Below are 26,296 nucleotides of genomic sequence, written 5' to 3'. Positions count from 1 at the left end.
TTTTTTTTTTGCCTACTCATGAAGGGAGGTTGGATTCAGCACTCTCCTAAGAACATATCCTTCATGAGAGTGGCACACCCATCTACTCAAGGAATGGAGGGTTTTGCACAGTTCAGTACAATCACCATGAACAGGTAACACTGAACAGAAGAAATTCAAGGTGAAATCTGGGGCTATACATTTCAAGGTCATTTATGTTTCACTGTGGGTTTTTCTGTCTCTGTTGTATCAGTTCCAGTTGAGCAGAACCTTCATGAATATTGCCTATTAACATATTGTCGATGCAAGGAATTAACTACTTTTCCCCTTAGTTAGAAAGCAGCTGAGATTTTTAAATGTAAATTTTGCTATACTAATTGACGTAATTTGTTCATAAAATTCCTTTTAAAGGTCAGAGAGTCATTAATTGTACTGATGTTATGAGGCTGGTATCCTTCCAGAGAGAGAGGACACAAGCTTCTTACTGTCCCCCACTGCCTGAAGTCTTTGTACTCAACATAATTGGCCTTGGACATGTTGTTCTGTGACCTATAGACAGTTTTAGTGCAGCCTCCAATAATTAAGTACCTTGTTCCTTCTCTTTGCCAAAGTGACTGGGGTTAAAAATCTAACTTTCCCTGTGGATATACAAATCAAATGTTACTGTTCTGCTGATATCATCAGCTTTTTTGTTAATTGAAGACTTTAAAAAACTGTTACTATAATAACCTGATTCTAAGTAAGGAGACACAATCATTTTTGTCAAACAAAACTTTGGTCTGTTTTCTCAGCACCCAGAGTGTACCCCTTTATTAACTTTGCTTTTACACATAATGGGGCTATTCTTATCAACAGGTTTTGATGGAATTTGTTATTTGTGATATGTAAAAATATGACATCCACTTAAAGTCCCTACTAGACACTTTGAAACACCTTTTATGGTAATGTTCCAAATCTTTATCCAAGTTAAAATAAATTTTAAGTGTTCTCTTTCTACCCCTTACTTTAAACATCTGTGAAGCTGTATCAAAGATTGGATCGCTGGAAGACAGTTATTGGTATTACTGCTAAAAACAATATGTAGTATAGTATGTGAACCACAGATGCTATATCAGTGGATCTCCTTGGTTGCACATTGGAGTCATCTGTGGAGATTTAAGAATCAGTGATTCTAGGACCCCATCCTCAGGGAAAAATGGCAGTCAGGAAAAGGTCAAATATCAATGTGGCAAGCCCTTTATAGAACACTGTCAAACCTGGACAAAAATTCGTCATCACCCCTCTTTGAACATGGTTGTCCAACCAAAAAATAACGCTATCATTCTACTCACATTTATCCATTTTGTCTAAACATTTATGAGTAATACTATAAAAGCCTAATTGAAATCCTGATGTGCTTTATGTCATTCTCTGATTTACCAGTCCAGTAGCACTATCCAAAAAGAAATGACATTAGTTTAGCGTATGCCTCCATGATATGCTATTTTCTTTTGCAATTTTGCTTCTTCTGAAAATGGAGTTCATCATTAAAATGGTCTAGCTGCTGACTGAGTAGCTAGCATATATTGGTGCATAATAAACCCAACAGTCTGACTACTCATGATTAGGAGTGCATTACCAATATGGCAAGGGAGAGAGGAGGACAGAAATATAAATTCAGACCTCTTATCTACACTAGTAGGCTTCCCACTTCCTTTTCCTGCACTTAAAGCACTACAGAAATGTTAGTTGTTCTTATTTCTACTTGTAAGAACAAGGAAATTATAGTTGGCTTGTATGACTAGAGAAGAGAGTTAAGCAGAATAAGAGAATCTCTAGTAATTGAAAAGCAACTAAAGGCTAAACTGTTTCTAGATCCCTCCAAGCACTGGGACTTTGCTGTAGATTGGAATGTCTGGGTTTGATGGCGCGTGCTCATTTGGAATTAAAGTCAGACATAAACTTCCTGAGTGCCAGAGAAGCAAGCATACTTTGCTAGCACTCAGTCAATATTGTTTTGAATGTATTTCAGGAAGAGCTGGGAGCATTCCCTTCATTTTCCATAAGCCATGATGGAACAACAAGGTTTATTGATGGTTTGTTGACACTCCTCCTATTTTGAGTGCAAACCTATGCCTAAAAGGAGGGGGAAGTTGGGATCACTACAACTAAAATAATTACAGAAGAATAACAGGGTTTCTTTTTAATCAGAAAAAAAATATTGCCTGTCAAAAGATAGACAGTTCTTAAGAATCATTGGTTGTCAGGAATTCAGTGTAGGAAAATGGGACTTAGCCATAGGAAAGCTGCAAGTCTCATTTAGAATGTAATTCACAAGCAGACAGCTCAAACTGGTGAATTATGACCCAGAAAACAGCCAAAGGAGAAACTGATTCCATAGCAAACTAAAATCCACCAAGAGAAAATTAGAGAAAGAAAGTTTATGCTACTATTATGTTATAATTTCTCAGAATCCTTATAGCATGGCTTGGGAGTAAAACAAGGATGCATATGGTACCTAATAGGTACCATACATATAACTAAGTAGCTAAGTCCCTCCAGATCAAAGTTAATTCTAAAGAGACAAATCATGGAGTGTGATGATAGGCATTTGCACACTGAAATGCCCATGCACATGTTTTATCCTATGGCTTTTGAAATCTGTGTTTTTGCCAATGAGGAATTACTTTACCAAGAAAGTTGGAGTTTTCTTAATAATTAAGATAATTTCTGACCTTTATTGTCATTTTGATTGATACCTTTTCCAACCAGGTTGCAACATCATTGTAGAAAACCCTTTGCATTCTAATAAAACAGTAAGTACTCTGAGGTGTCTTAGATAAGACGTTCTGCAGAGAGTGTTAAATCAATTAAGGCAGCGTAAGCATTGTAGCTGGGAGAGCCAGAGTTCTAACATTATCCCAATAATCAAACTGACTTTTCTGTTGTAGCTTTTTTCTTTCCTTTCTTTTGCTTTGTTTTTCTTTTTTTCTTTCCTTTGCTTTGTTTTTTTGTAAAGAATTACCCTCATGCTCAGATGGCAAAGTTCATCAGCACTTGTTTTTTTGTTTTTGTTTTTTTTAATCTAGGAGGGGCCAATGACTGTGAGAGATCTAGACAAGGAACTTTCTAGTGCCTCTACCAACTGTTTACATTATGCAAGTTAAAGAATGAATTGTATTCTGAAGTCTGTCAGTCAGGAACTCCATAACTTTGTACAGGTTTCTTCTTGCTGAGCCTACATTTCCTTATTGCTTCAAAAGAGTGGAATTTCACTAGATTATTGTTTACCAGTTGGCTCCACAATACCCTAGAATACCATAGAGTTCCTTGCGGGTGTTGAAGGAGCCAAGAGGGAGGTCACCAGGGTAGGGCTCTTGGTTCCACCAGAAAAATTCCTTTTTAGTTACTTTTCTGCCTTGCGCCATCACATGAGATTTACTTAAATAAGACTAAAAACTCATGAGTCCCTTACTCTGATTCTGTGTCCTTTAGCTGTACATAGGCTACAGCCTTCCCCAACTCTGCCAAAAGGGCCATGGTTTGTGTGTTGTCTCTATGAGTCTCTATGAGTACTTTCAGAAGGGTGGTATTCAGAAAGCAGCTTGGAGACATTTATTTCATCATCTCTGGACTAAATCTGTATCCCACAGAATGGAAAAATCCTCCTTTTCCAACCAAGCAAAGACACTTGATCATGATGTGAAACATACTGTATATGAGACTTGGTAACCTCATTCTGATAATAATCTTGGGAAGAAGGCAGTGAAGAACACTGCAGTAATAAAGCTATTGCAGGGACACAAGGTTCCTCACTCTGGAGTATTATTAAAAGAATTGTATATTATTATGTACAAACCTGTTCAGCTGATTAACTGCATATAAAAATAGAAGTTGAAATCAGTTTATGTGAGTAGTAATGCATGTTTCACAGATCATATCACAGTCAGCCTGTTTAAATCCTAATATGGTAATTTGGAAAAGCCCAAAAGAATTAGAGTGCTAGTCCCTTCTTGCACTAATATTCTGAAATGAAATATGAACAAAAGTATAATGTTAAATATTACCTTAGGACTAGAAATTTGTTGTGTGTTAAAGAGAAAATGGGAGGTAAGGAAGTTGACATACCAAGTATGCAAATTATTTTGAGAATTTTTATGGGAAAAGGACCAGGAGCAATGGAGCAGTCACAGAATGGGACCTAGGATTCAGGTCCCCTTGGTCTCCCAGATTTTCTAGCCCTTATCTATCTTCATTTCTCTTTGTCCTCATTCCACCAGTGATATTCTCCTCCCATTGTCTTTTGCCCCCTGTTTTTGCCCTCATTTTTCGTTTTGCTTCCTCTGCTTCTCACAGTTTCTTACCTCTACCTTTTGCACCATTTTGCTTTTCTTCCTTTCCTAGCTCTGTACCTACCCACATCCCTACTTCCAAATGCCCTATAGTTCCAAACCTTGGGTACTGCTTTGAGTGCCCAAGGTTGCTTCATAAGCACAAGTAGCCCCCTCTGCAATTCTTAGCAAGCATTATTAGTTCTGAGAATGAGCACACATATTGTCGGAGTTACCTGTAATTTATTTTACAGCGTTGGTCAGTCTTTTGTGCTTGAAAGGAGCACATTTAGGCTAGGCTAACACCCAGTGAGTCAGCCCTACCTAATTACCTTTTACTGTAAACCTATAAGGGGATAGATCTGTAATAGGTTCATTTTAAATAGCCTTTTAAGGATTAAACAACAAAACAACAATAACAAATGTCCCTCATAATTTGGTGACCAATGAGAACTTCTATGTAAGACAAGCAGGAAGTTAAATTAGACCAGATTGCTCATTCAGCTATCACACTGAAATGTTGGGTTGAGTAAGCCCAAGTATGGAATACAATGTTCATTATAATGTGATGATTTCTTTTTGCATATTTGGCCCCCATTACTCTCTTCTAAGAAAGACATGGCAGACACTTTCATGATATCCATAAACACATCAGAGGCAGCAATATCCTCTGGCTTTTAAACTCTGAAATCCCAGGTCACGAGTAAACTAAGTCATAAGGTGTTAAGTCACTTGTTGGCAAATATCGCTCATAAAACACTCAAAGTTAGTTGGAAATTCTAAAATGACAGAAGAATCAGATTAGGAGTCAGTTGCAGGCAACAACCAGCTGCATATAAACCTTCAATATAGATAGACAGATATATGTATACATATATGTGTGTATATACATATATTTATATATATATGCATGTATATATACATACTTATATGTGTGTGTACGTATGTGTGTGTGTATATACACATATACATATACACATACACACACACATATATATACACACACACAGTTGACCCTCTGATCCACGGGTGTGAAATCCATGGATTCAACCAACCACAAATCAAAAGTATTTTTTTAAATGATGGTTTTATTGTACTAAACATGTACAGACTTTTTCTTGTAGTTATTCCCAAAACAATGCAGTATGATGACTACAGTCATGGGCTACGTAACAATGTTTTGGTTAATGATGGACTGAATATACAGTGTTGGTCCCATAAGATTATAATGGAGCTGAAAAATTTCTGTCACCTATTGATGTCATGATGTCCTAATTCAATGCATTACTCACGTGTTTGTAGTGATGAGGGTATAAACAAACCTACTCCTCAAGAAGAGCCTCAGGCAGGTCCTTCAGGAGGTATTTGCAAGCAAGGTATTGTTATCCTAGGAGGTGACAGCTCCATGCAAGTTATTGCCCCTAAAGTCATTCCAGTTGGACAAGATATGGAGAGGGGACAACAGTGGTATTGATAATCCTGACCCTGTCTAGGCCTAGGTTAATGTGTCTTTGTTTCTTAGTTTTTGGGGAGGTTTTGTTTTGAGACAGAGTCTCACTTTGTTGCCCAGGCTGGAGTACAGTTGTGCCATCTCGGCTCACTGCAACCTCTGCCCCCCCGGTTTCAAGCGATTCTCATGTCCCAGCCTCCCAAGTAGCTGAGATTGCAGGTGCCTGCCACCACACTCAGCTAATTTTTGTATTTGTAGTAAAGACGAGGTTTCACCGTGTTGCCCAGGCTGGTCTCGAACTCCTGACCTCAGGTGATCTGCCTGCCTCAGCTCCCAAAGTGCTGGGATGACAGGCGTGAACCACCATGCCCAGCCTGTTTGTGTTTTAGTTTTTAACGAAAAAGTTTAAAATGAAAAAAGGAAAACATTTTTAAGATAGGAAATGTTTATAGTTTATAGGATAAGGATATTAAAAAGAAAATATTTTTGTACAGCTGTACAATGTGTTTTAAACTGTTATGAAGGAGTCAAAACGCTGAAAAAATAAGTTTATAAATTTAAAAAGTTATAGCAAGCTAATTTATTATCAAAGAAAAAGATTTAAATAAATTTAGTGTAGCCTAAGTGTACAGTATTTATAAAGCCTATGGCAGTGTATAGTAATGTCCTAGGCTTTCACATTCACTCACTAGTCACTCAGTGACTCACCCTGAGCAACTTCTAGTCCTGGAAGCTCCATTCATAGTGAGTGCCCTACACAGGTGTACCAATTTTTATCTTTTATAACATATTTTTACTGTACTTTTTTCTATTTTTCGATACACAAAGACTTACTTAAACACATTGCACTAGTCATCTACAGTATTCAGTACAATCACATGCTGTACAGATTTACAACCTAGGAGCAATAGGTTGTACCATATAGCCTAGGTGTGTAGTAGGCTATTCAATCTAGGTTTGTGTAAGTACACTCTATGATGTTCACAAAACGACGAAATTGCCTAATGATGCATTTCTTAGAATGTATTCCCCATTGTTAAGCAATGCATGACTGTATTTACGTGGCATTTACATTGTATTAGGTATCATAAACAATCCAGAGATGATTTAAAGTATAGGGGAGGCTGTGCATAGGTTTTATATGAGGAACTTGAGCATCCATAGATGTTGGTATCTAAAGGGGTTCCTGGAACCAATCCCCCGTAGATACCGAGGTATGACTTTGTGTGTGTGTGTGTGTGTGTGTGTGTGTGTGTGTGTGTACTAGACACTGGGCAATATACAATACTGTATGAAGCCCCTCTACCTCTCTGAGTGGGTACCTGCCCTTTGTTCCCCATTTCCAAACAGGTAGAGAATGATGGACCCATTTCTTCTGTAGAGGCAGAGGTGGATCAATTAAACCAGTAGTTTATATACAGTGTGCTTCACTCCTTGAAGAGCCCTTGTCTGCTTTTTCTAGGAGCACTCCCATCCCAGAGACTGGGAACAGTGAGACGTGGTATTGTGCGGTGGTCAAGAGCATGAACTCTGGATTCATACTCCCTGGATTCAAATACTAGTTTTGTGACATTGGGCAAGTTCTTCTTATCTCCACAAGCCTCAGTTGCTTCTCAATTAGAGATCAAAATAGAATTTATTATAAACAGTCTAAAATAAACTTCAGGGTTTATTTGTGAATTGCACAAGCTAATAATAATCATTCAGTAAAAGTTATCTATTAATACTTCCCATGGATATAATATTTATACAGATATCAAGATATCAATGAATAGCTCTCTTATAGTTCAGTTGCATTGTATGTTAAGCCGACTTTTAGGGCTGGACTGGAGCCCTCTCACCATACATAATATGATTTCCATGGTAAAATGTGTTTTGCGTCTCAAATATTCAGCCTACAAAGAAATGTCTGTACAGAACCCTATCCTCTTTGTAAAGTGAGTCTTTATATTGGTGCTGGGGCCCCTCATGGTTGCTAACATGTTTCCATGTAAATCCCCTGGTTTGTTTTCTAATTTCTTAACTTAAACTTTATAAACTGTTGTAATGAACTGAAGTCACAAACTAGAGCTTTTTAATTAAGTGGTTAATCCTGTTACAAAACTGCCTTAATAACAGTTTATTGAGTACATATGGATTGTGTGGAGACTTCTTTGGAGAAATGTGGTAACTTCTATGATGACTGCTTTGATCTTTTTTTAATTGAGGAAATTGTTAATATAGTAAATTTAATTATCACTTAAACTTAAAGTTTTCTCTTAGTACTTAGGTAAATTCAGTTGCACATCAGTGTCAGTGAAAACTTTGATGTTTGTGTGTTATTACCAAGATATTTAGAGTTATTATGAAGAATTTGAGAACATCAGAAACTTCTAGGTAATACGTATATCACAAGGAAGAAAGCCACCATTTTTCTGGCCAAAGGTTGTATTTCTAACATTATAAATAAGGTCCGTAGGTTATGGGGCCTATATTGCCTCACCTCAGGAAGAAAACAGATCTTGTTAAATGATCTAACAGATTAATCAAGAGTACCTTTTCTGTTCAAGAACAGTCAGAGAAAATAAGTTTCTGAACTATGTTTCAAGTTCCAGAGAACACTTGTTTTCTTCCCTTTCTCTATGGGTCTTTCTGCATTGGCCATGTTTTAGTCATCTTTTTCCAGTTTTCCCTCCCTTTGATGATGACATCTCCTTACATATGCTATTCATACAGCTCTCTTCCTTCTCCCACACTGAACAGTGGGGTCATCAGAAGTTATTATATGCCAGGCCGGTTCAGCTCAGAAAAGGTGCCATTTTTCATTTTCTGCATATCTTCTTAGACTTTAATAGGTCACTTTTAGGTTCTGAGCCTTAATACTTATGTATATAAGTCTGTCATAGTCTCAGCTCAGTTAAATTTATACATTTTGGCTATTTCGTTCAGTAACAAAAACATTTATTGAGCACGTATTTTGAGCAAGTTGTCACAAAATCCACGGTTGGTTATAACACAGCTCCTACCTTCCATGGGCTCACAATCTAGGAAGGAAGACAGACCTGTAAACAAATAACAAGTGCTCAGGCCGGGCGCGGTGGCTCAAGCCTGTAATCCCAGCACTTTGGGAGGCCGAGACGGGCGGATCACGAGGTCAGGAGATCGAGACCATCCTGGCTAACATGGTGAAACCCCGTCTCTACTAAAAAATACAAAAAACTAGCCGGGTGATGTGGCGGACGCCTGTAGTCCCAGCTACTTGGGAGGCTGAGGCAGGAGAATGGCATGAACCCGGGAGGCGGAGCTTGCAGTGAGCTGAGATCCGGCCACTGCACTCCAGCCTGGGTGACAGAGCGAGACTCCGTCTCAAAAAAAAAAAAAAAAAAAAACAAATAACAAGTGCTCATACATAATACGATGTAAAAATAGACATATAAACATGCAGTATTAGAGTTCAAAGAAGGAAATGGCTAACTCCATCTGCCGGGTGACCATGGAACTACCCTTGTTTGCTTGAGATTGAGGGACACAAAACCTCAAATACCAAAACCCAAGATAGTCCCCAGAAAACCAGAGTGTTTGGTCACCATGTTTACCTACCTGGGAGAGATGGAGAAGACTTTAAAGAAGAGATGGCATTTTAACCAGTGCTTGAAAAGCAAGTTTATCAGGTACTTAAGGGAAATGAGGATAGCATTTTAGGCAGCAATGAAAGGCATTTCCTATTCAGGGAATGATGAACAAATTGGTGTGAGTAGTATGTGAGCTTCAGCCAGTGTGTATGTGTGTGGCGGGGCAGGAGAGGAGTTGGGAGAAGCGCCCTAGGGTGAGAAGAGTACAGATGGAAACTGGAACTGGAAAGGTGGGCAGGGGGCAAATCATACAGGACTGCCTAAGGAATCTTTATTATGTCCTGTGAATCAGTAGTTTTCAAACAACAATAATGATCCTCTGATTCCAGTGAATCCTTGCTTGGAAGCACAAATAAATGGAGAAAAACACACAAATTTTCTGATTGAAAAAGGTTTGTGGGCTGGAAGCGGTGGCTTACGACCGGCACTTTGGGATGCTAAGGCAGGTGGATCACAAAGTCAGGAGGTCAAGACCATCCTGGCGAACAAGGTGAAACCCCATCTCTACTAAAAATACAAAAATTAGCTGGGTGTGGTGGTGGGCACCTGTAATCCCAGCTACTCGGGAGGCTGAGGCAGGAGAATCGTTTGAACCCAGGAGGTGGAGATTGCAGTGAGCCGTGATCGTACCATTACACTCCAGCCTGGCAACAGAGCAAGACTCTGTCAAAAAAAAAAAAAAAAAAAAAAAGAAAAAGGAAAAGGAAAAAGAAAATGTGTGTTGGGGAGGGTCCTAGAATCTCTCTTCCTCTCTCTCTCCCTCTTCTTTTCCCTCTTAACTGCTCTTAGGAATTTTGGGGAGCATAGTTTGAAAACCACATCTGTGGACCATGGGGAGTGACAAAATATTTTAAAGCAGGAAGTGAATTACATGAGGAGAACTGTGATGAGATAAGATTGTTAAGGAGGATGGATGGAAGAATAAAAAGGCTTGAATAATGGAAAAATGGTTAGGAGGTTATCATAACCTTGGAACCATCTGAAAGAAGCCTGACTTTAAGCAAAGACAATAGGGATAGAGAGAAGTGAATGGGTATGAAAGACATTTCTAAAGGTTGCATTAACAAAACCTGGTGGACTATTTATAGTAAGGGTGGGGAGAGGGGAAGATTGCTGGGTGAGGAAGAAGGGGGGAAAGATGATTATATGGTTTCTTACTTAACATTAGAAGCAACCAACTAGTATATGGGAAATCTCTAGTCTAATTTCTAATAGCCACTTTATTTTCTTTGAGTTTTCATTAGCTCAGATAAAACCAACATGTTATCACTCATGCCTAGAACAATTGTCCTTCATCTTTCTTCATCTAATACTTGACTTTGCTAGTAAAACCCTTTTTGTTGTCATTGTTGTATTGGCTACAACTGTATTTGTCTCTCATTAGCAGGGTAGTGGATAGCAATTTTCTTTTTTTTACTAAGAGAGTCCTCAGCTTACTCACAGGATATGTTCCAAAGGCACATTTTTAAGTTAATTATTTGGACCTCAGAGTGCATTTTCCCATAGAAGTGGCATTATACATAGTGATTAGGTTCCCAGGCCAGTCCACAAAAGCCAGTTTAGCCCATATATAACTGAAAGTGTGGATTTTTGCAATGGAAATTAGTTTGAAATAATACTGTTGCAATTAAAATGAAAACAATAGTTGCAAAAGAAATAGTCTGGGTTTTTGTTTCCCTCAAAGGGTAGGGCTTGATGAAAAGCAGGTTTAATCCTAGGAAGACAAAGAGAAATAGATGGGGATTTTTTTGTAAATTGGACACTGCAGCTTTTTAACTGTATTTCTAAATAATGTTTTGGAGTTTTTAAAATAATAAAAGCAACTGTGTTCATTGTAGAAAATGTGGAAAATTAAAAAATGTATTTCAAAAATTAAGTCACCAACAATCCTACCATCCAGAGAGGACCAGTGTTCACAAATTGGTGTATTTCAGCCTTTTTCTTACTGCATGCATTTTTAAATCAGTTCACCAATAGTAATTATGGTGCATCGACATGATGAACTATTATGCAGCTCTTAAAATGATATTTATGAAGAATTTTTAAAACATCAAAAAATATTTATGATATATTGTTGAGCAAACGGCAGCCTTGCATTTGATACCTTGTTTAGGGATGAGGGAGTATAAGCAGAAGATCAACACTTAATCAACCGGGGCAGGAGTCTGCTGTTAGACCACCAATCAAAACCTCCTACCCACCCCCTAACAAACCCACCCCCTATCAGACCCACCCCCTAACAAAAACTACAGCCAGACCTTTTTGTCGAAGTTCTGAGGAGGACATAACGGTTCTTTGAAGTACTGTAGAGGTTCGTAGCACTGGCTCTTCATTACTTCAGATTTTCCTTCAAATTACAGGGCTTTCTTCTCCCTTGATGTACTATTTCACTAGCACTACTCAGGCATAACGACTATGATTAAGGTCATTTTTTTGGATTCATAAATGGAATGGAAAAAGGGCCAAGTATTTCCTTAGGTAATTATGCATAGATTGAAGAGAGATGAGAAGGACTCGGGTAGAGAAGATGTGTATGTACTTTTAAGGAAGAAAATTATGTGGAATAGAATGTATTAAGCTAAGAATGGTGAAAGTAAAGTGAGAAAATGAGACAGTATAGCATGAATACAGATCTACAGAGAGTGAAAACGAATCTGGGAAAGGAAGAAAGAGACGTGCTTGCTTAGGTCTGGGCTTGGCTACAGAGCAAGCAAAAAAGCAAGAACAGTGACTTTGGGGAAGTTGTAGCCAGCTGAAATAAAAGAGTTTTAGGAGGAGGCAGGGAATGCAATTTGTAGCAACTGATTTTCTTTTAATAAAGGAATAAAGATGTTTGAGAGGACAGGTGCTTCAAGCACTAATCATCCAAGAACAAAAACAGTTTGAACTTAATTGACTATATCTGCTATGATTGTGCACTATTCGATTTTAGCCCAATCAGTGATTTTCTAAAAGCATCCCATCTCCTTTTAGTCAAAACTGGATTTGTCACTGACTTGTATTTTGGCATGGGAGTCCTAATAGCTGCCACCTGCATTTCCTGTTCATCAGTGGAGGTATTGAAAATTACAAAGGGATGAGAGTTGGGGGAAAGGAAGATGTACATTTCGTAGGGGTGAGGGATGTATTCACATATGGGTTTTTTAGTACTAGAAGGAAAAGCCAAAAGTTTCCATGCACTGTAGAGAAGCACATGGCATTGTAGTTCTCACACATTGCTATGCAAGACAATCTCCTATGGAATTCTGTGGCTCTTACGTTTGGTGTACATATGATGCGGAGATTCTAAGTTATTATGTGTGAAGTGGGCCCCAGGTTCTCAGCCAGGGATTCTCATTGTTGGCTGTAAATTGGAATCACCTGGAGAGCTTAAAAATATTGGCGCCTAGGTTCTGTTCCCAGAGGTTTTTACTTAATTTTTCTGGGAGTGAGAACTGAGCATGGGGATTTTCTAACTCTCCCCAAGTGATTCTAATGTGCAGACAAGTCTGGGACCCTCTAGTTTAGCCCATTGCTTAATTACTTGGGTGGATTAAACCAGTTGTTCTTAAAGTGTTGTCCTGGAACCAGCAGCTTCAACATGAACAGGACACTAATACGAACGCAAATTCTTGGGCCCCTGCCCATATTTACTGAAACTCTTGGGGTGGCTCAGAAACCTGTGTTTTAACAAACCCTCTGGATGATTCTGATGCATGCTGTAAAGTTGGCAGTCACTAGATTAAACGGTTGTTCCTGACCCTTTCTAAGGTACATCTGTAGGAGTTACTAAAAAGAAGAGATGTCTTCAAGAGCTGATGAAAACTGGCCTGCAAAAGGACTTTTATAGAAATACCTATAATAATAATAACAGAAGCTAGAGTAGAGAAAGGAGAAAGGGGATGATAATTTGCTGCAAAACCCAGGCAAGTTCAGGAGGGAACATGTTTTCATAAGAGTTAGGCGGTTTGTTGCATGGGCTGGTAAAACCCTGGCAGTACCTGCAGGCAAACTCCTACTTATTCTTCAATACCCTTTTAAAATGTTAGCCTCTTCCGTGAAGCTTTCTCTGAGCTCTGGTGTGAACTACTTCATCCTTGTATTTACTTAGTGCTTTCTAGTTTCCTCAATTAGCTCTTGGTCCGCTGTACAGTCGCGCTCTATATATGTCTCTCTCCCTCACTAAATTGCGTGATTCTTCAAAGCAAGATCACTGTCTTATTCATCCTTAGCTCTCCAGTGTCTAATAAACTATCTGGTACATACTAAATGCTCTTGAATTGTTTGCTGAGAGGAGGCATCAGTAATGGCCAGCTTTCTTGTATCAAGAACCTTCAGCTGGGCGCAGTGGCTTGCACCTGTAATCCCAGCACTTTGGGAGACCAAGGTGGGTGGATTATTTAAGTTCAGGAGTTCAAGACCAGCCTTGTCAACATGCTGAAACCCCATCTCTACTAACATGGTGATGCATGCCTGTAATCCCAGCTACTGCAGAGGCTGAGGTGGGAGAATCACTTGAACCCAGGAGGTGGAGGTTGCAGTGAAGTGAGATCATGCCACTGCACTCCAGCCTGGGCAACAGAGCAAGACTCCGTCTCAAAAAAAAAAAAAAAAAAAAAAGATGGGTTTACCTTTGTGAATTAATCATAGTCCTGAGTTCAGCTCTCTGATTGGAAGACTAGAGACCTTGATTCTCTCAGGACATCATGACTTGACATCTCTTAGTGGTGGCCTTATACTACAAAGCTCTCAGAGAAATATACGATTATTAGCAACTTATTATTTTACCATAATTGTCAGGTGCCAAGACTACTATTGTCAATTTTTCTCATATTTCCTCTCATTGTAGGTGTACCTTCATGGGAAATCTAATTAAAATCAATAGGGATACAGCTGCCACAGGGTAAAAGTATTTGAGTTCTTGGGCCCCACAGCTTGCCTCTCTCATCCAGGCACTGGCATCTTCTGGTTCCTTGTACTTCCCTAATTCTGTAATGTACTCTCTTCATTCTACATCTATTCACAAACATTCTTCAAGCAAGATAAGCACTTAGTAAATCACAATTACCTTTCCATTGCATTTCCCCAAAGTTATACTCAGGTCAAAATGAATGGATGTATGTGTATTCTCCAAGTCTTTAGATAAATAGATTTACAGGCAATCCTTTGATTTAATTTTCTAGGTACTTAATCACATATTCATTATATGTGGATTTTTTCTGGCTTAACTCTCGGAGGACAACAATATAACCTTATTTTTAAGTTTTTGGAGGTAGGACACTTTACTGTCACGTCAGTTACTGCCAATATTAATCATTTCTAAATGTTATAGAAGCTTTGAAAGATATGTGTCATTCTCTAAAGTGGAATTATTAAGACCCAGAATGTAAACCAGAAGAAACTGGATTTTTGCCTTCTGTGCCAACCCATGATTTTAATATGTATGTGCCGAATGGATTTTTCTATTTTTTTCTACAGGCATTGTATCTGATAGCCACTAATGGAACCCCAGAGCTCCAGAATCCTGAGAGACTGTCGGCTGTATTCCGTGACTTTTTAAATCGCTGTCTTGAGATGGATGTCGATAGGCGAGGATCTGCCAAGGAGCTTTTGCAGGTGAAAATAAAATAGGACAATTACAAAGAGAGGCATTATACTCAGCTTTTCCATCTCAATGTGTGACAGAGAGCTCTGTCAAGAGATGTCTAGAGTTAGGCTATTACCATTTTATTTTAGACCACAGGCACATAACTATAGGCATGCATCTAATACATGATTGATTGACATGTTGCCTTTCTTCTGAGAAGTTGGCAGTGTAATCCGTAAATCTCTTTTGTTCTTCCTGGAGTCTTATTTTGCAAGGAAAAAAAAGCAATGTGACCCTCTGGTGTTGGTGTTTTGTTCTAAACTTTACTTGTGCCCCTGGATGTTGTATGCAGGTGTTCTTGGCCGGAGGTAATTCTCTACATAACTATGCAATTATTTCCATGGCATTTGCTACTCTAATGCTTTACTGATCAAAGCCCCTTTGCTTGTGATGCCAATTGGCAGGCACCTGCTTGCCTGGGTGAGTACCATCCAGTGGTGAGTGCCTCTGTAACCATTTGTCCTTTTCATGGCTCTCAGGGATTAATATATATGATGAGAAATAATACTTACTATGTACCAAATTCTTTCAATAAATTATTTCATTTTTATAACAACTCTATAGGGAAGGCATTATTATCCCATTTTATAGATGTAAAAGTTGAGGCTCACAGCTCTTGAATGGCAGAGCTGGGATATGAGCCCTGAATTGTCTGACTTTCTACCATACATCACACACAAACCAATTTAGATAAAAATATGTCTTTATTTGATAAAGCAGTTCGTGCCCAGGATAATACACATAGCTTCACTGCTGGGGAGTGTTTCTCAGGGACATGTATGAAGACGTTTAACATCTAAGAACAATGACTGCTATTTTTCTTTGTGATTTTGAACACATAAGCCAATTAAACAGAAGGTGCAACACTTGGTTATACAGCGCGTTAACCACAGATTGTCTGTTCTAGCCTACCCCCTGAAAGAAAAACCTGTTCCTGTTGTTTCTGAACTCCCTCCAGAGACAGAGCCATGCCCAGACAAAAAAATATCCCACCCTAACTCAGATCATACCTGGAATAGACCTTTTTGGAGAAACTGAAGAGACTACATCTTTTCTTTTCTGCTACCTGCAAGCATTTCACAGGTTATCATAAGGCCCTAAAATGTCAAATCTGGAATGGCCCTTTGTTAACCCTCTAATTAATCCAGCCTCAAATTACAGATGAAAGTCAACTTTTGAGTATATCACTTTTATATCTTTTTAGCCCTCCCACCACTCCACATACACATTCTGATACACATTCCTCTTATGTTTTCTTGTAAAGATAATTGAAGATGTAAGTTATCTTCAACTGGCTATCCAGATAAATGTGACTGTCCAGCTAAATAGATCATTAAATCAATTATCTAGTTAATTCATTCCCCAACAATTCTTTTATATGAACCAGTCAGATAACTGATGCAAAACTGTATTTTGAGTCTAAATTGAATAGTTTATTGCATCTTTTCATTTTATACATGTAAGCAACAGCCCTTATTTCTCTTTGAGTCCATGCAACTCCATTCTCTGACTCTAGCCTATTATTGCCATTTCCAAGATTAGAAAGGCGAGAGATGCGTGACATTCACCCCACTGGAAGGCTGGAGAAAAGACACAGGTCTTGAATATTTGTGTGTCTTTCTGTATGACCTAAGACAATTCTCTGTCCATCAATTGATATTTATTGAGCAACTTCCATTTGTAAAGCATAAGTGCAGTATACAAACCTATTAAAAGGCATGATTCCTCCATTTAAGACGTTCACAACCTTCTTGGGTACATGAAAATATAATGCAAAGCTGTTTAGAGACTCATTCAACCCAAAGAACTGTTCAAATAGTAAATGACATGATTGATTAGAGAAATACTTCCGTAAGCTAGGGGTGATCAGAAAATGTCTGCAAACAGGAAAGAGGTCTGCTGGGCCTTGAAGAAGTGATCAGTTTTAGATAAGTTGAAGAAAATAAGGGAAGGGATTTCAAATGGAAGGAAGTATTAGGGTTTAACCAAAGACATACGGGCAAGGTCTATAGGAACAGAACCTAGAAAGTGTGGCTGAAATAAAGAGTTCAAGTAAAGAAGCTGCAGGAGATAATCCTGTGGTGGGCCTTGAACACCAGGCTTAAGAGTTGGGGCTGTAGGCAGTGGGGAAACACTGAAGATGTCTGAGGGACAGCATGATGACAACTTTGTTTAGGAAGATTAATCTGGTAGTATGTGGTAAGAATTAGCAACAAGAAAAAAATGGAGACAGGGAGACCAAGGAGGAGTTATGGTTTGGGATTAAGATGATTAGGACTGAATTAGAAAAAGCAAGAGATGGCCAGACGTGATTGCTCATGCCTATAATCCTAACACTTTGGAAGGCCGAGGCAGGTGGATCACCTGAGGTCAGGAGTTCGAGACCAGCCTGATCAACATGGTGAAACACTGTTTCTACTAAAAATACAAAAATTAGCCAGGTGTGGTGGCATGCGTCTGTGATCCTAGCTACTCAGGAGGCTGAGGCAGGAGAATCACTTGAACCTGGGAGGCGGAGGTTGCAGTGAGCTGAGACATGCCACTGCACTCCAGCCTGGGCAACAGAGCGAGACTCCATCTCAAAAACAATAATAATAATAAGCAAGAGATAAATGTAAGAGACGTTGAGAAGAGAGTACCTGGTAGCTTATTGCATTTAGAACATAAGAGGAAGACAAAAGTGACTTCAGGCTATCAAGTCAACGGCAGCATTCAGCAAGAAGGCAAGTGATGGAAGACAGTATAATAGCTAACATTTCTTGACCCTATGTAACTTACAAGGGACTGCCACTTACCTCATTTAACCATTTTAATAAACAGAGATGAGGATTTAACCTAAGTGCTCTGACTCCAAAGCCCCTGTAGCTTACATTACACAAGATTGCCCTGCTTGTGAGACTGTAACATAACTTTTTAAATGTTGAATTTAAGGTGACGGAAGAACATCCCATAGGAAATATCCAGCAGGAAAACTAGGACCAGAGTTCAGGAAAGAGATCAGGTCACACACTATGGATTTAGGAGTCATCTCCATAAAGCTGATGGTGGGTTGAAACCATGAAAGAGAATGAGATCTGTAAGAAATTAAATTAAAAAAAAGAAGAGATGGCAGCCAAGTTCTCATGAGTAGGAGGTAGGAGGAGGAAGTGAAACCAGGGAAGAAAATGGAGCTGGAATATTCAGTGCACATGCGCATGGAAGAGACCAAATATGGTAGAATGTCACATGCTTCTAAGGCAAAAAATTAAAAAATAAAATTCAAAGAAGGAAGGGATATTCACTTTTATTAAGTACTGCAGAGGGGCCAAAAGAGAAATGGTAGAGGCACGGCTGTTGAGTTTAGCAGTTAGTAAGCCACTGGTTTCTGTATAAAGTTGTTTAGTAGTTAACTAAATACACTTTTTCCAAGCATGACAGCTTCTCTAGATAAATTTTTCAGTTTAGGAAAATCAGAGAGTCAGACTGTTGCAAACACAGTGAGATTTTATAAGATCCCTCAGAGTTTCTCACTCTGCCAGTCAGCTTCCAGAGGATTTCATGACATTGAAGTACAAAAACATCTGAGGGACAAAAACTGGCACCGTTTTTAATTAAATGATATTTAATTGAGTATTCAAAATATATCTTAATTAAAAAGGGCTGCTTGAAAATGTAAAGTAGTGTACTTGTTGGAGGAAAGAATTCCAATAATTCCTCTTTTTCCTTCCTTTTACAGCATCCATTTTTAAAATTAGCCAAGCCTCTCTCCAGCCTGACTCCTCTGATTATCGCTGCAAAGGAAGCGATTAAAAACAGCAGCCGCTAAGACTGCAAGCCTTACACCTCACCATCTCCCTCATGAGTAAGACTGAAATAAAACTCTGCTGCAGGAAAGATGGAAGAAAAGACAGTCAAATGGGGTGGGGGTTCTTTACCTTTCAAATGAATAGAAACTTCTTATAAGCCTTTTTCCTACTCCCTCAGATTATGTAATTTATTTGTAAGCCTGAATCGCAGCCCAAACAGGGCAGCAATGTTGAAGTGACCATAAAGTGGTCACTTCCACCGTGAAGCGAAAGAGCCAGTAGTGAATCCCCTCATTTTGTGCACTCACTTTGAAGAAAAAGGTTTCTCAAAGATGCACACTCCCTCTTCATAGTGTTGTGTTTGTTTTTAAGTTAGAGAGTAGTCCCTCTTGCATTCAAACCTCCTTCAAAACTCCTTACCCAATGTGATGTTTTTCACTTGCATTGTCATTAGATGTCCAGAAAAAAAAAAAAAGATGTCAAAATGTTTTTCTAAAAAAAAGAAAGCAAAAAAAGCAAGGCAAAAAAACAAAAACAAAAACAAAACAAAAATAAACAAACAAAAAAAAAATACCAGAGCAAGTACTGTGTGAACATGTGGAAGTCCATGCCCTAATAGAGTTGCAATTTTTTATTCTTCTTCTATAGTGGTGGCTTGGTTTGTGTACCTATTTTTCTGCATTTGTATTGGAAAAGGTTTCTTTTAAGACATTTTCCAAAAGTGGAGAGGAATATGTGTGTTCAGGAAGGGCTTTTTAAAAAGTGTATATCTAAATAAAGCTCAAATGGTGAAATCCTGTCACATTTTCACAATGATGCTTAAAAGATAGTTGAGTAAACCAGGTTGTTAATCTCCTTAATACCTGAAAGAGGACACACTGAAACTGTGACACCCTGCTAGGTGAGTTCTGGTTCTGAACCTAGGAAATCCTCATAGGAGAAACCACATTTAAACAAAGATGGGACTTTCTCTGAGAGCCAAAACCAGATAAATGTAGAATACTGACATCCTTGTCTGATATTAAGTAAACAAAGATAATGATACCTAAATTAATCCTCTCTTGTGCTTATGAAACATATGCACTGTAAAATAGGCATACCAGGAGGAAATAGATTCATTAACCATCATTTACTTATGATACAAATTATTTATTTTGACAATTTATAATGTTTAAAAAAGTTTTTTAAAGATCTGGAGAAAGGTGATATAATAAACAGTCAACTCTGCAGGAAGTGGGAGGTCAGTGAAGGCTACATCCCAATCAATATTTGGCTCTAAGTACTTGTTCCCATTTTCCCTATGTATCACCTATTTCTGTTTCGGAATATGGTGTGTTCATACTTAGTCCTTTGGGCTTTTGAATATCAAAAGCATATTCATAAAAGTCTTGAAATTCTCTCCAGTAGAAAATAATTTTAACTTACAATAATATCCCAAGAAATGTTAGTCCAACAGAATTCCTTATATGGCTTGGGGAAAATAACAAAATTTGACTATTATTTCACCATATATCTATTTATTAAAAATTCAACAGTTGGCACTTTCTGAATCTTCTGAGAGTAGAAAAGTATCTGGAGGGTGTCTGTATAGAAAAGGATATGCCTCTCTTTTGAGCGTACTGACAATTTTGTAAATTGTTTCTCTAAGCCTTTGAAAAACTAACAATTTGTGTTATAGAAGGCTTCTTAATTTGTAGTATACAAAGAATCTAAACAGAACCTATGTACATTCAGCAAGAAGGGGAAAGAGATCAGTTACATAGACCTCTCTCCTTCTTTGCCAAGGTACATCCATCCATCTAACCATCCATGTATCCACATCTTAAAATGAAAGCACTTTCTTTCGAGTTTCAGCAAACTATATAGTGTACGTGTTTATGTTTAGGAGATGACCCCACTGGTGTATTTCCTGTTTTCCCTATTGTTTTCTTTGACTGTAAAATTTGGGAGAGACTTGACCTCCTCCCCTTGAAAAAGACCACAGTGGGATAAAACAATAATTGTGAAAAGAAAATGAAGTGGTAATATTAATTTGAAGCATACTATGTTATACTTTGCAAAAAGGAATCTGGGCTTGTAATTTTAATGCCACACTGCTCTAATGAGAGAGAGAGGCCTTAATTTTGATTTCATTTAAAAATAAGGACTTAAAAAAATTTTCACTCATAGTGCTGGGAAATTCAATGAAATCCTGGGATGCAAATAAAATCAGTACATTGGTACATTGGTGACTGTGTCCTGCCAGTGGAGAGAGCCCAAAACCTGGTTAGGAAGCCCTATTCATCAGTTAGCATCCCTTACATGTTGAGAAGGCCTTTTTTGTTGTTATTTTGGAGACCTTGGAGCAGTGACCCTTCAGATCACTGTAGGCAGAGAAATGGCTTCTCTCTTACGCTTTCAGTTCAGCATATTAACAACGAGGAGCCAGGTACTTCTTTCCTACCACTTTGTACCAAGATTTGATAATAATATATCCCAGGAGGGATTACTTTTATAAATGTGTATTTATGTAAATTTTCAAATGAGAACAGCTTCTAAAGCCCCTTCCCTGTATTGGAGAGTTATGTATATTTCTAATAAGTATTAGAAAGAAGCTGTTTCTCGTGCCACAATGATGCTGAAGGATTCACATTTGGTACAATTGAGCAACTTGAACTCCAGATTGTTAACAGTTTATTCTCTTTCCCTGGATTGTTTTTAGCTCATCTTGACACAGGTGAGTCTATCCAAATCTTTAATGTTGGTAGTGTGCCCTGAGATAACGAGGGCACATCCTTCAATGTTGATTCCAAAATATCCTGAGATAGGAATAGGGCAGTGGGAAAGTCAGGGAAGGGTGAGAAGCACAGTAGAGATTATTTATTTAAAAAAGAAAAGAACGTTAATGTTGTTAGCAAGGATCCAGTGCGTTGTCATAATCCCATGAGGATTTTCAGATGACACAATCCCTCAGATCAGTCACCATGTTGGGTAATGACTTCGTTCTTGCTGATCTCGTGTGTGTGTCATTGTAAATATTTGTGCGTCCATGTTCCATTTTGGCTACTGGATGGCCAACCCATGTAAGAAGATTTAACTCAAGTATTTATTCTTTATGTTATTCAGATTTCTTTCAGGCTTGTGAAGTGTACCCCAATGTTTGAGTTTAACCACCTGATCCTTACATCTATCCCTCCCCGGTGAAGCACATTCCATTGCTAAAAGAAAAAGAAATATGAAATTGCTTCCTGTTGTCTGTGTAACTGTTTTGATAGTTTAAGATGTTTGTCTATAAATGATATTTCTCAGCTCAAAGATCGTGTAAATAATTATATTCCTTTGCTCAATGGGTTGTTTATTTCTAATGAGGCTGCCAGTTATGAGAGATTCTATAATATCACTTTTAAATAACATAAACAGGGATTACAACTACATAAAAAGAAATGCATATGGGCAAAGACTGGAAACACAGATAATTGAAATCAGTTATATTAGGGTGGTGGAATTATGTGAATTTTTTTCTTTCTAAAATTTTATTTGATATTGTTATAATATTGCTTTATAATAAATAAACAGCAGAAGGGAAACTATAGACACATAGAAAAGATGCCAGAAGCAGATGCCTTCTGGCCAGAGCCCAGAGCATGCAGGGCACAGATATTTGCTAGTTACAATTATTCCATAGGCTTTATACTTGCCTGGGTGCTGAGGTTGGCACACGCTTGGGTATGGCACGTGCTTTCTTAGGAGACTATTATCTATAAGTTAAAGCTAGGGAGATGTCACTATTAGAACTCCAAACACACTCTTCTGCTTTAAAACAGGCTGTCTGCCCTGTGCTTTGGTATGGCATTCGGGTGTCTGTTTTGTGGTTGTTTTAGATTGGAGGGGTGACCATTATATTAGCCCCCTTGATAACATCTGTTGCAGATATTACCTTTCTGGAACATTTTGACAGACTCTCAGGTTGAATTTTGGAGGAATAGAAGGATAAAATCCCCAGCTCCCACCATGTTCTTGTCCAACAGGATTTTACTGTATATCACTCAGGTAGGGTTCTTCTTTTAATAACCAATAGGGCAAGTCCCACTACTTTCATTAGAAGTTATGACTTGTAATTAAAAACTGACTTTGAAATCATTAAACAAATATTTAGGACTGTCTGCCTCTTGGCGTTCAGTTACAGTTCTATTAATTTTGACTTGGGATGGTCTCCATGTGCTTTTTTTTTTTTTTGCCTATTTATAGGTTGTATACAGTAGTTGTGATTTTTAAAGAGTAAGGGAGACCATCTAACCAAAGGAGAAGAATTTCCTTCTAACTCATCAAAGAAATTTTAGGTGAGAACTTTGATAATGAGGTAGTCACCTCAGATATGTTGCTTAGTTTCACTGAAAGCAGACCCTATACCTAGAGAACTCACTGGCTTTTTACTGGTTGTTCTCAATACAAAAATACTTAGGGGAGTCTTAACCCTGCCATCCCCAGTTGAATCTCTTGGTCTTTATCTAAGCTACTTGCAGTTAATATTCAGTTAAACAAAGGTATGACCAGTAGTGCAAGTATCTCCCAGTCTCTGAGCTCTGAACAAGAGGACTGAAATTCAGCATTTGTAAACTGACAGTTTGATGGGCCTGGGATTTGAAGTGAACTCAGCATACAATTCTGAACATATATTTGCATGTGGACTGGGAAGGAAATAAATGGGAACTTGGAAATAATGGAAATATTTCTCCTATGAAAGAATTTTTCATAAAAGATTTGTTTTTGATATAGTCTTTCTGTTGGTTAGCTTTTAGTTTTTTCATTCCTTTTCTGATCCACACTCCTTTAAGTGACCAAATGAATATAACCCAACATGCATTGGGAATGTGTTTAATATTAAACACTGTCTAACTGAATCTGCAAATGCAGGAACTGAGATATCACCTCCATGTGTACACCTGTGTGTACAAGTATTCTTTTTTTTTTTTTTTTGAGACTTGTAGCATTTACTGCCACTTAATTGGGTTGAACTTGCAAGATAAACTTTTAGAAACTGCTTAGTGCCATCGGAGTCTCCTTTAGAAGCTGCCATCAGGCAAATGCTATCCCATAATACCAGCAGTAAGGCAGGCACAATGTTCAACAGATTTAGTACCCAAGAGTCATATGTAGTGGAATAAATACTAGCCTAGGAAGAAGGAGCCCTGGAGTCTAATATGAGCTTTATTACTAAATTGCCATGTGACCTTCGACAAGTCACTTAACCTCTCCATGGCTGTTTCCTTATCTGTAAAATAAGTGTATTGGACTAGATAATCCTTAGGGTCTTTCCAAAAGTCTAACATTCTATGGCATTGTAGGTTGCCTTGAAAATTCAGCCTGCTATAGTGATGGCAAATATCACATGTTTAAGCCTGAGTCTCTTATGTTGCAGTTAGATAAAAAAAGTATGTAAAATGATTTTTAAAATTCAAGCAAATGGGCTGGGTGTGATGGCTCACACCTGTAATCCCAGCACTTTGGGAGGCCAAGGCAGGTGGATAACCTGAGGCCAGGAGTTTGAGACCAGCCTGACCAACATAGAGACACCCCATCTCTACTAAAAATACAAAATTAGCTGGGTGTGGTGGCGGGCGCCTGTTATCCCAGCTACTCGGGAGGCTGAGGTGGGAGAATCGCTTGAACCTGGGAGGTGGAGGTTGCAGTGAGCTGAGATCATGCCATTGCACTCCAGCCTGGGCAACAAGAGTGAAACTCCGTCTCAACAACAACAACAAAATAAATCAAGCAAATGAAGTTCATAATAATAGGGGATGTTGATAAAATTTGTGGCAGTCTTCCAATTCGTTTACAGTTGTTTCATTTTGTTTTTGTTCTAATGTCCATTTTCTGTTGACTGTTCCCAGTTTTCATTTTCCATACAGTCTGTATGTAAAGTCTGGTTTTCCTTAAGCTGTGACCAGTATTTGCTGCTAAAACAGAAACACACTGTCACACTTGCTAGAATATAACTGTGCTTGGGCTTCTCCTTTCCTGTGAAGTAGTGCTGGGCTTTCTAGAGTTCAGTTCTCAAGTGGCACAAGATAGCAGAGCCCATGCATTTTAATGGCTGAGACTATTAAGAGTGAACCTAAACACTTACAAGTTGCAGAGAGAAATGAAAAAGTAATTACATGCTATTAGCATTCAGAAGTGTTGACAAATTCATTTGTTGGGAACCAAAGATAGCATTTCTGATGACAACTCCCACAGTGATTGGCCAGTTGTATGATGAGTACACTGCTGGAAAGAGGGTAAACTGGGAGTTAGTTAGTGGATGGTCCCAATTCCCTGCCTACAGCAGAGTGCCAACCAGCCCTGAGTGCAAAATTCGAGTTCAATGTGTGTTCTTGTGTGTGGTGTGCTTTATGGACCCGCAAATACTATATTCATTATTGATGATAAGATCTTCACAGAATCCTGTAACTACTAATGCATTGAGTTTTTAATCTCAGTACCTCAGCCAAGAGGAACCAGATCACAGGGTAGTGATGTCTACTGGGATGATACTCATAACATCTACACAAAACAAGTTGAGAAGGATCCACATTTTCATTGTTTATCAGAATTGTATCTCAATTGGCTGAGCATTACTTTTGTCAAAATGTGTTATCTGTAAACCATGTGTAGTGAAATTCTTCTGTAACTTTGGATTAAAGGTATTTATGGTCTTTTTGTTTGTTTGATTTTTAAGTAAGTTATTTCTTTTGTCGACCTGCTGATGGTATGGTTCCATCCTTCTGACCTCAGCATCCAATCTTTTTAAGGATTTTTGTTTTCAATATTGTTATTTTAAATTGTGGTTGAAGCAATAGAAAATTGAAATATGGATTGTGCATGACTGTGTCTTGAGTGTAAAAATATTGCAGTTTGAAACTTGGACCTAAAGTATTGCAAATAAAAATGACAAACATCAATGAGCTATTGCTTCTGTCACCTTCCCATCCACCCCTTGGCATTGACCATTTTACCTACTTCACAGGTTAGAGGGTATCACTGTCTCATAGGTCTGGAGTCACGGAAATGCCCAGCCTTGTAAGCAATACAGGAAATGCTCTGCAAATTCTGCTACTAAGTAACTCAGACCCAGAGTCTCTCTCTATCTGATGTTTACATGGAGTAGCTCAGAGAGGCGAATGTGTATACTCAATGCAGGTCAAAAGCCTTGCAAATCACGAATGTAGATGAAGGAGAACCACCAAAAGAAATCACATGTCATAAATACTTTGTTTTTGATCATCTTTCTGCTTGGAAAATCCTGAACATGCAAAACCATCTGCACAATGTTTAGTTTTGTCTTATATCTGATACCAAAGTCCAGAGGTCATAGGAGGCATTTCAACCAAAATTACTGAAAACCTTCATTCACTAATTTGCTCATACATTTGAAAATCATTTATCGAGCTCCTGCTACATGTCAGACACTGTAGATATTTGTATTAAAGGTAACTTTTATTCAAAAAAATCACCTGTAAATGTGACTAAATGACAGTAAAGCTTGTTAAAAGCTGCTAGACGCACCTGTTGGAGCC

The 26,296-nt window shown here is 38.3% G+C and overlaps 1 protein-coding gene across 13 annotated transcripts in view; it reads left to right on the top strand.

Annotated features, from left to right (window-relative positions):
- LOC105490475 (p21 (RAC1) activated kinase 3) overlaps nt 1-25,681 on the top strand; it is a 292,458-nt gene extending 266,777 nt beyond the window's left edge. For 11 of the 13 annotated variants that reach the window (XM_011756150.3, XM_011756145.3, XM_011756151.3 and 8 more), the window contains 2 exons: nt 14,808-14,945; nt 18,692-25,681. In XM_011756150.3, coding sequence (XP_011754452.1) covers nt 14,808-14,945; nt 18,692-18,781 — 228 coding nt within the window. In that variant the 3' untranslated portion in view covers nt 18,782-25,681. Of the gene's footprint in view, nt 1-24; nt 10,048-14,807; nt 14,946-15,268; nt 15,397-18,691 lie in introns of those variants that run through there. The other 2 variants (XR_011618400.1, XM_071089107.1) reach the window with 2 other exon arrangements.
- The last annotated feature ends 615 nt before the right edge of the window (nt 25,682-26,296 follow it).

The sequence above is a fragment of the Macaca nemestrina genome, chromosome X, assembly GCF_043159975.1.
Source record: "Macaca nemestrina isolate mMacNem1 chromosome X, mMacNem.hap1, whole genome shotgun sequence".
NCBI classification, from domain to species: domain Eukaryota; kingdom Metazoa; phylum Chordata; class Mammalia; order Primates; family Cercopithecidae; genus Macaca; species Macaca nemestrina.
The sequence above is the reverse complement of the archived record's forward strand: the minus strand, read 5'-3'. Positions and strand labels throughout refer to the sequence as shown.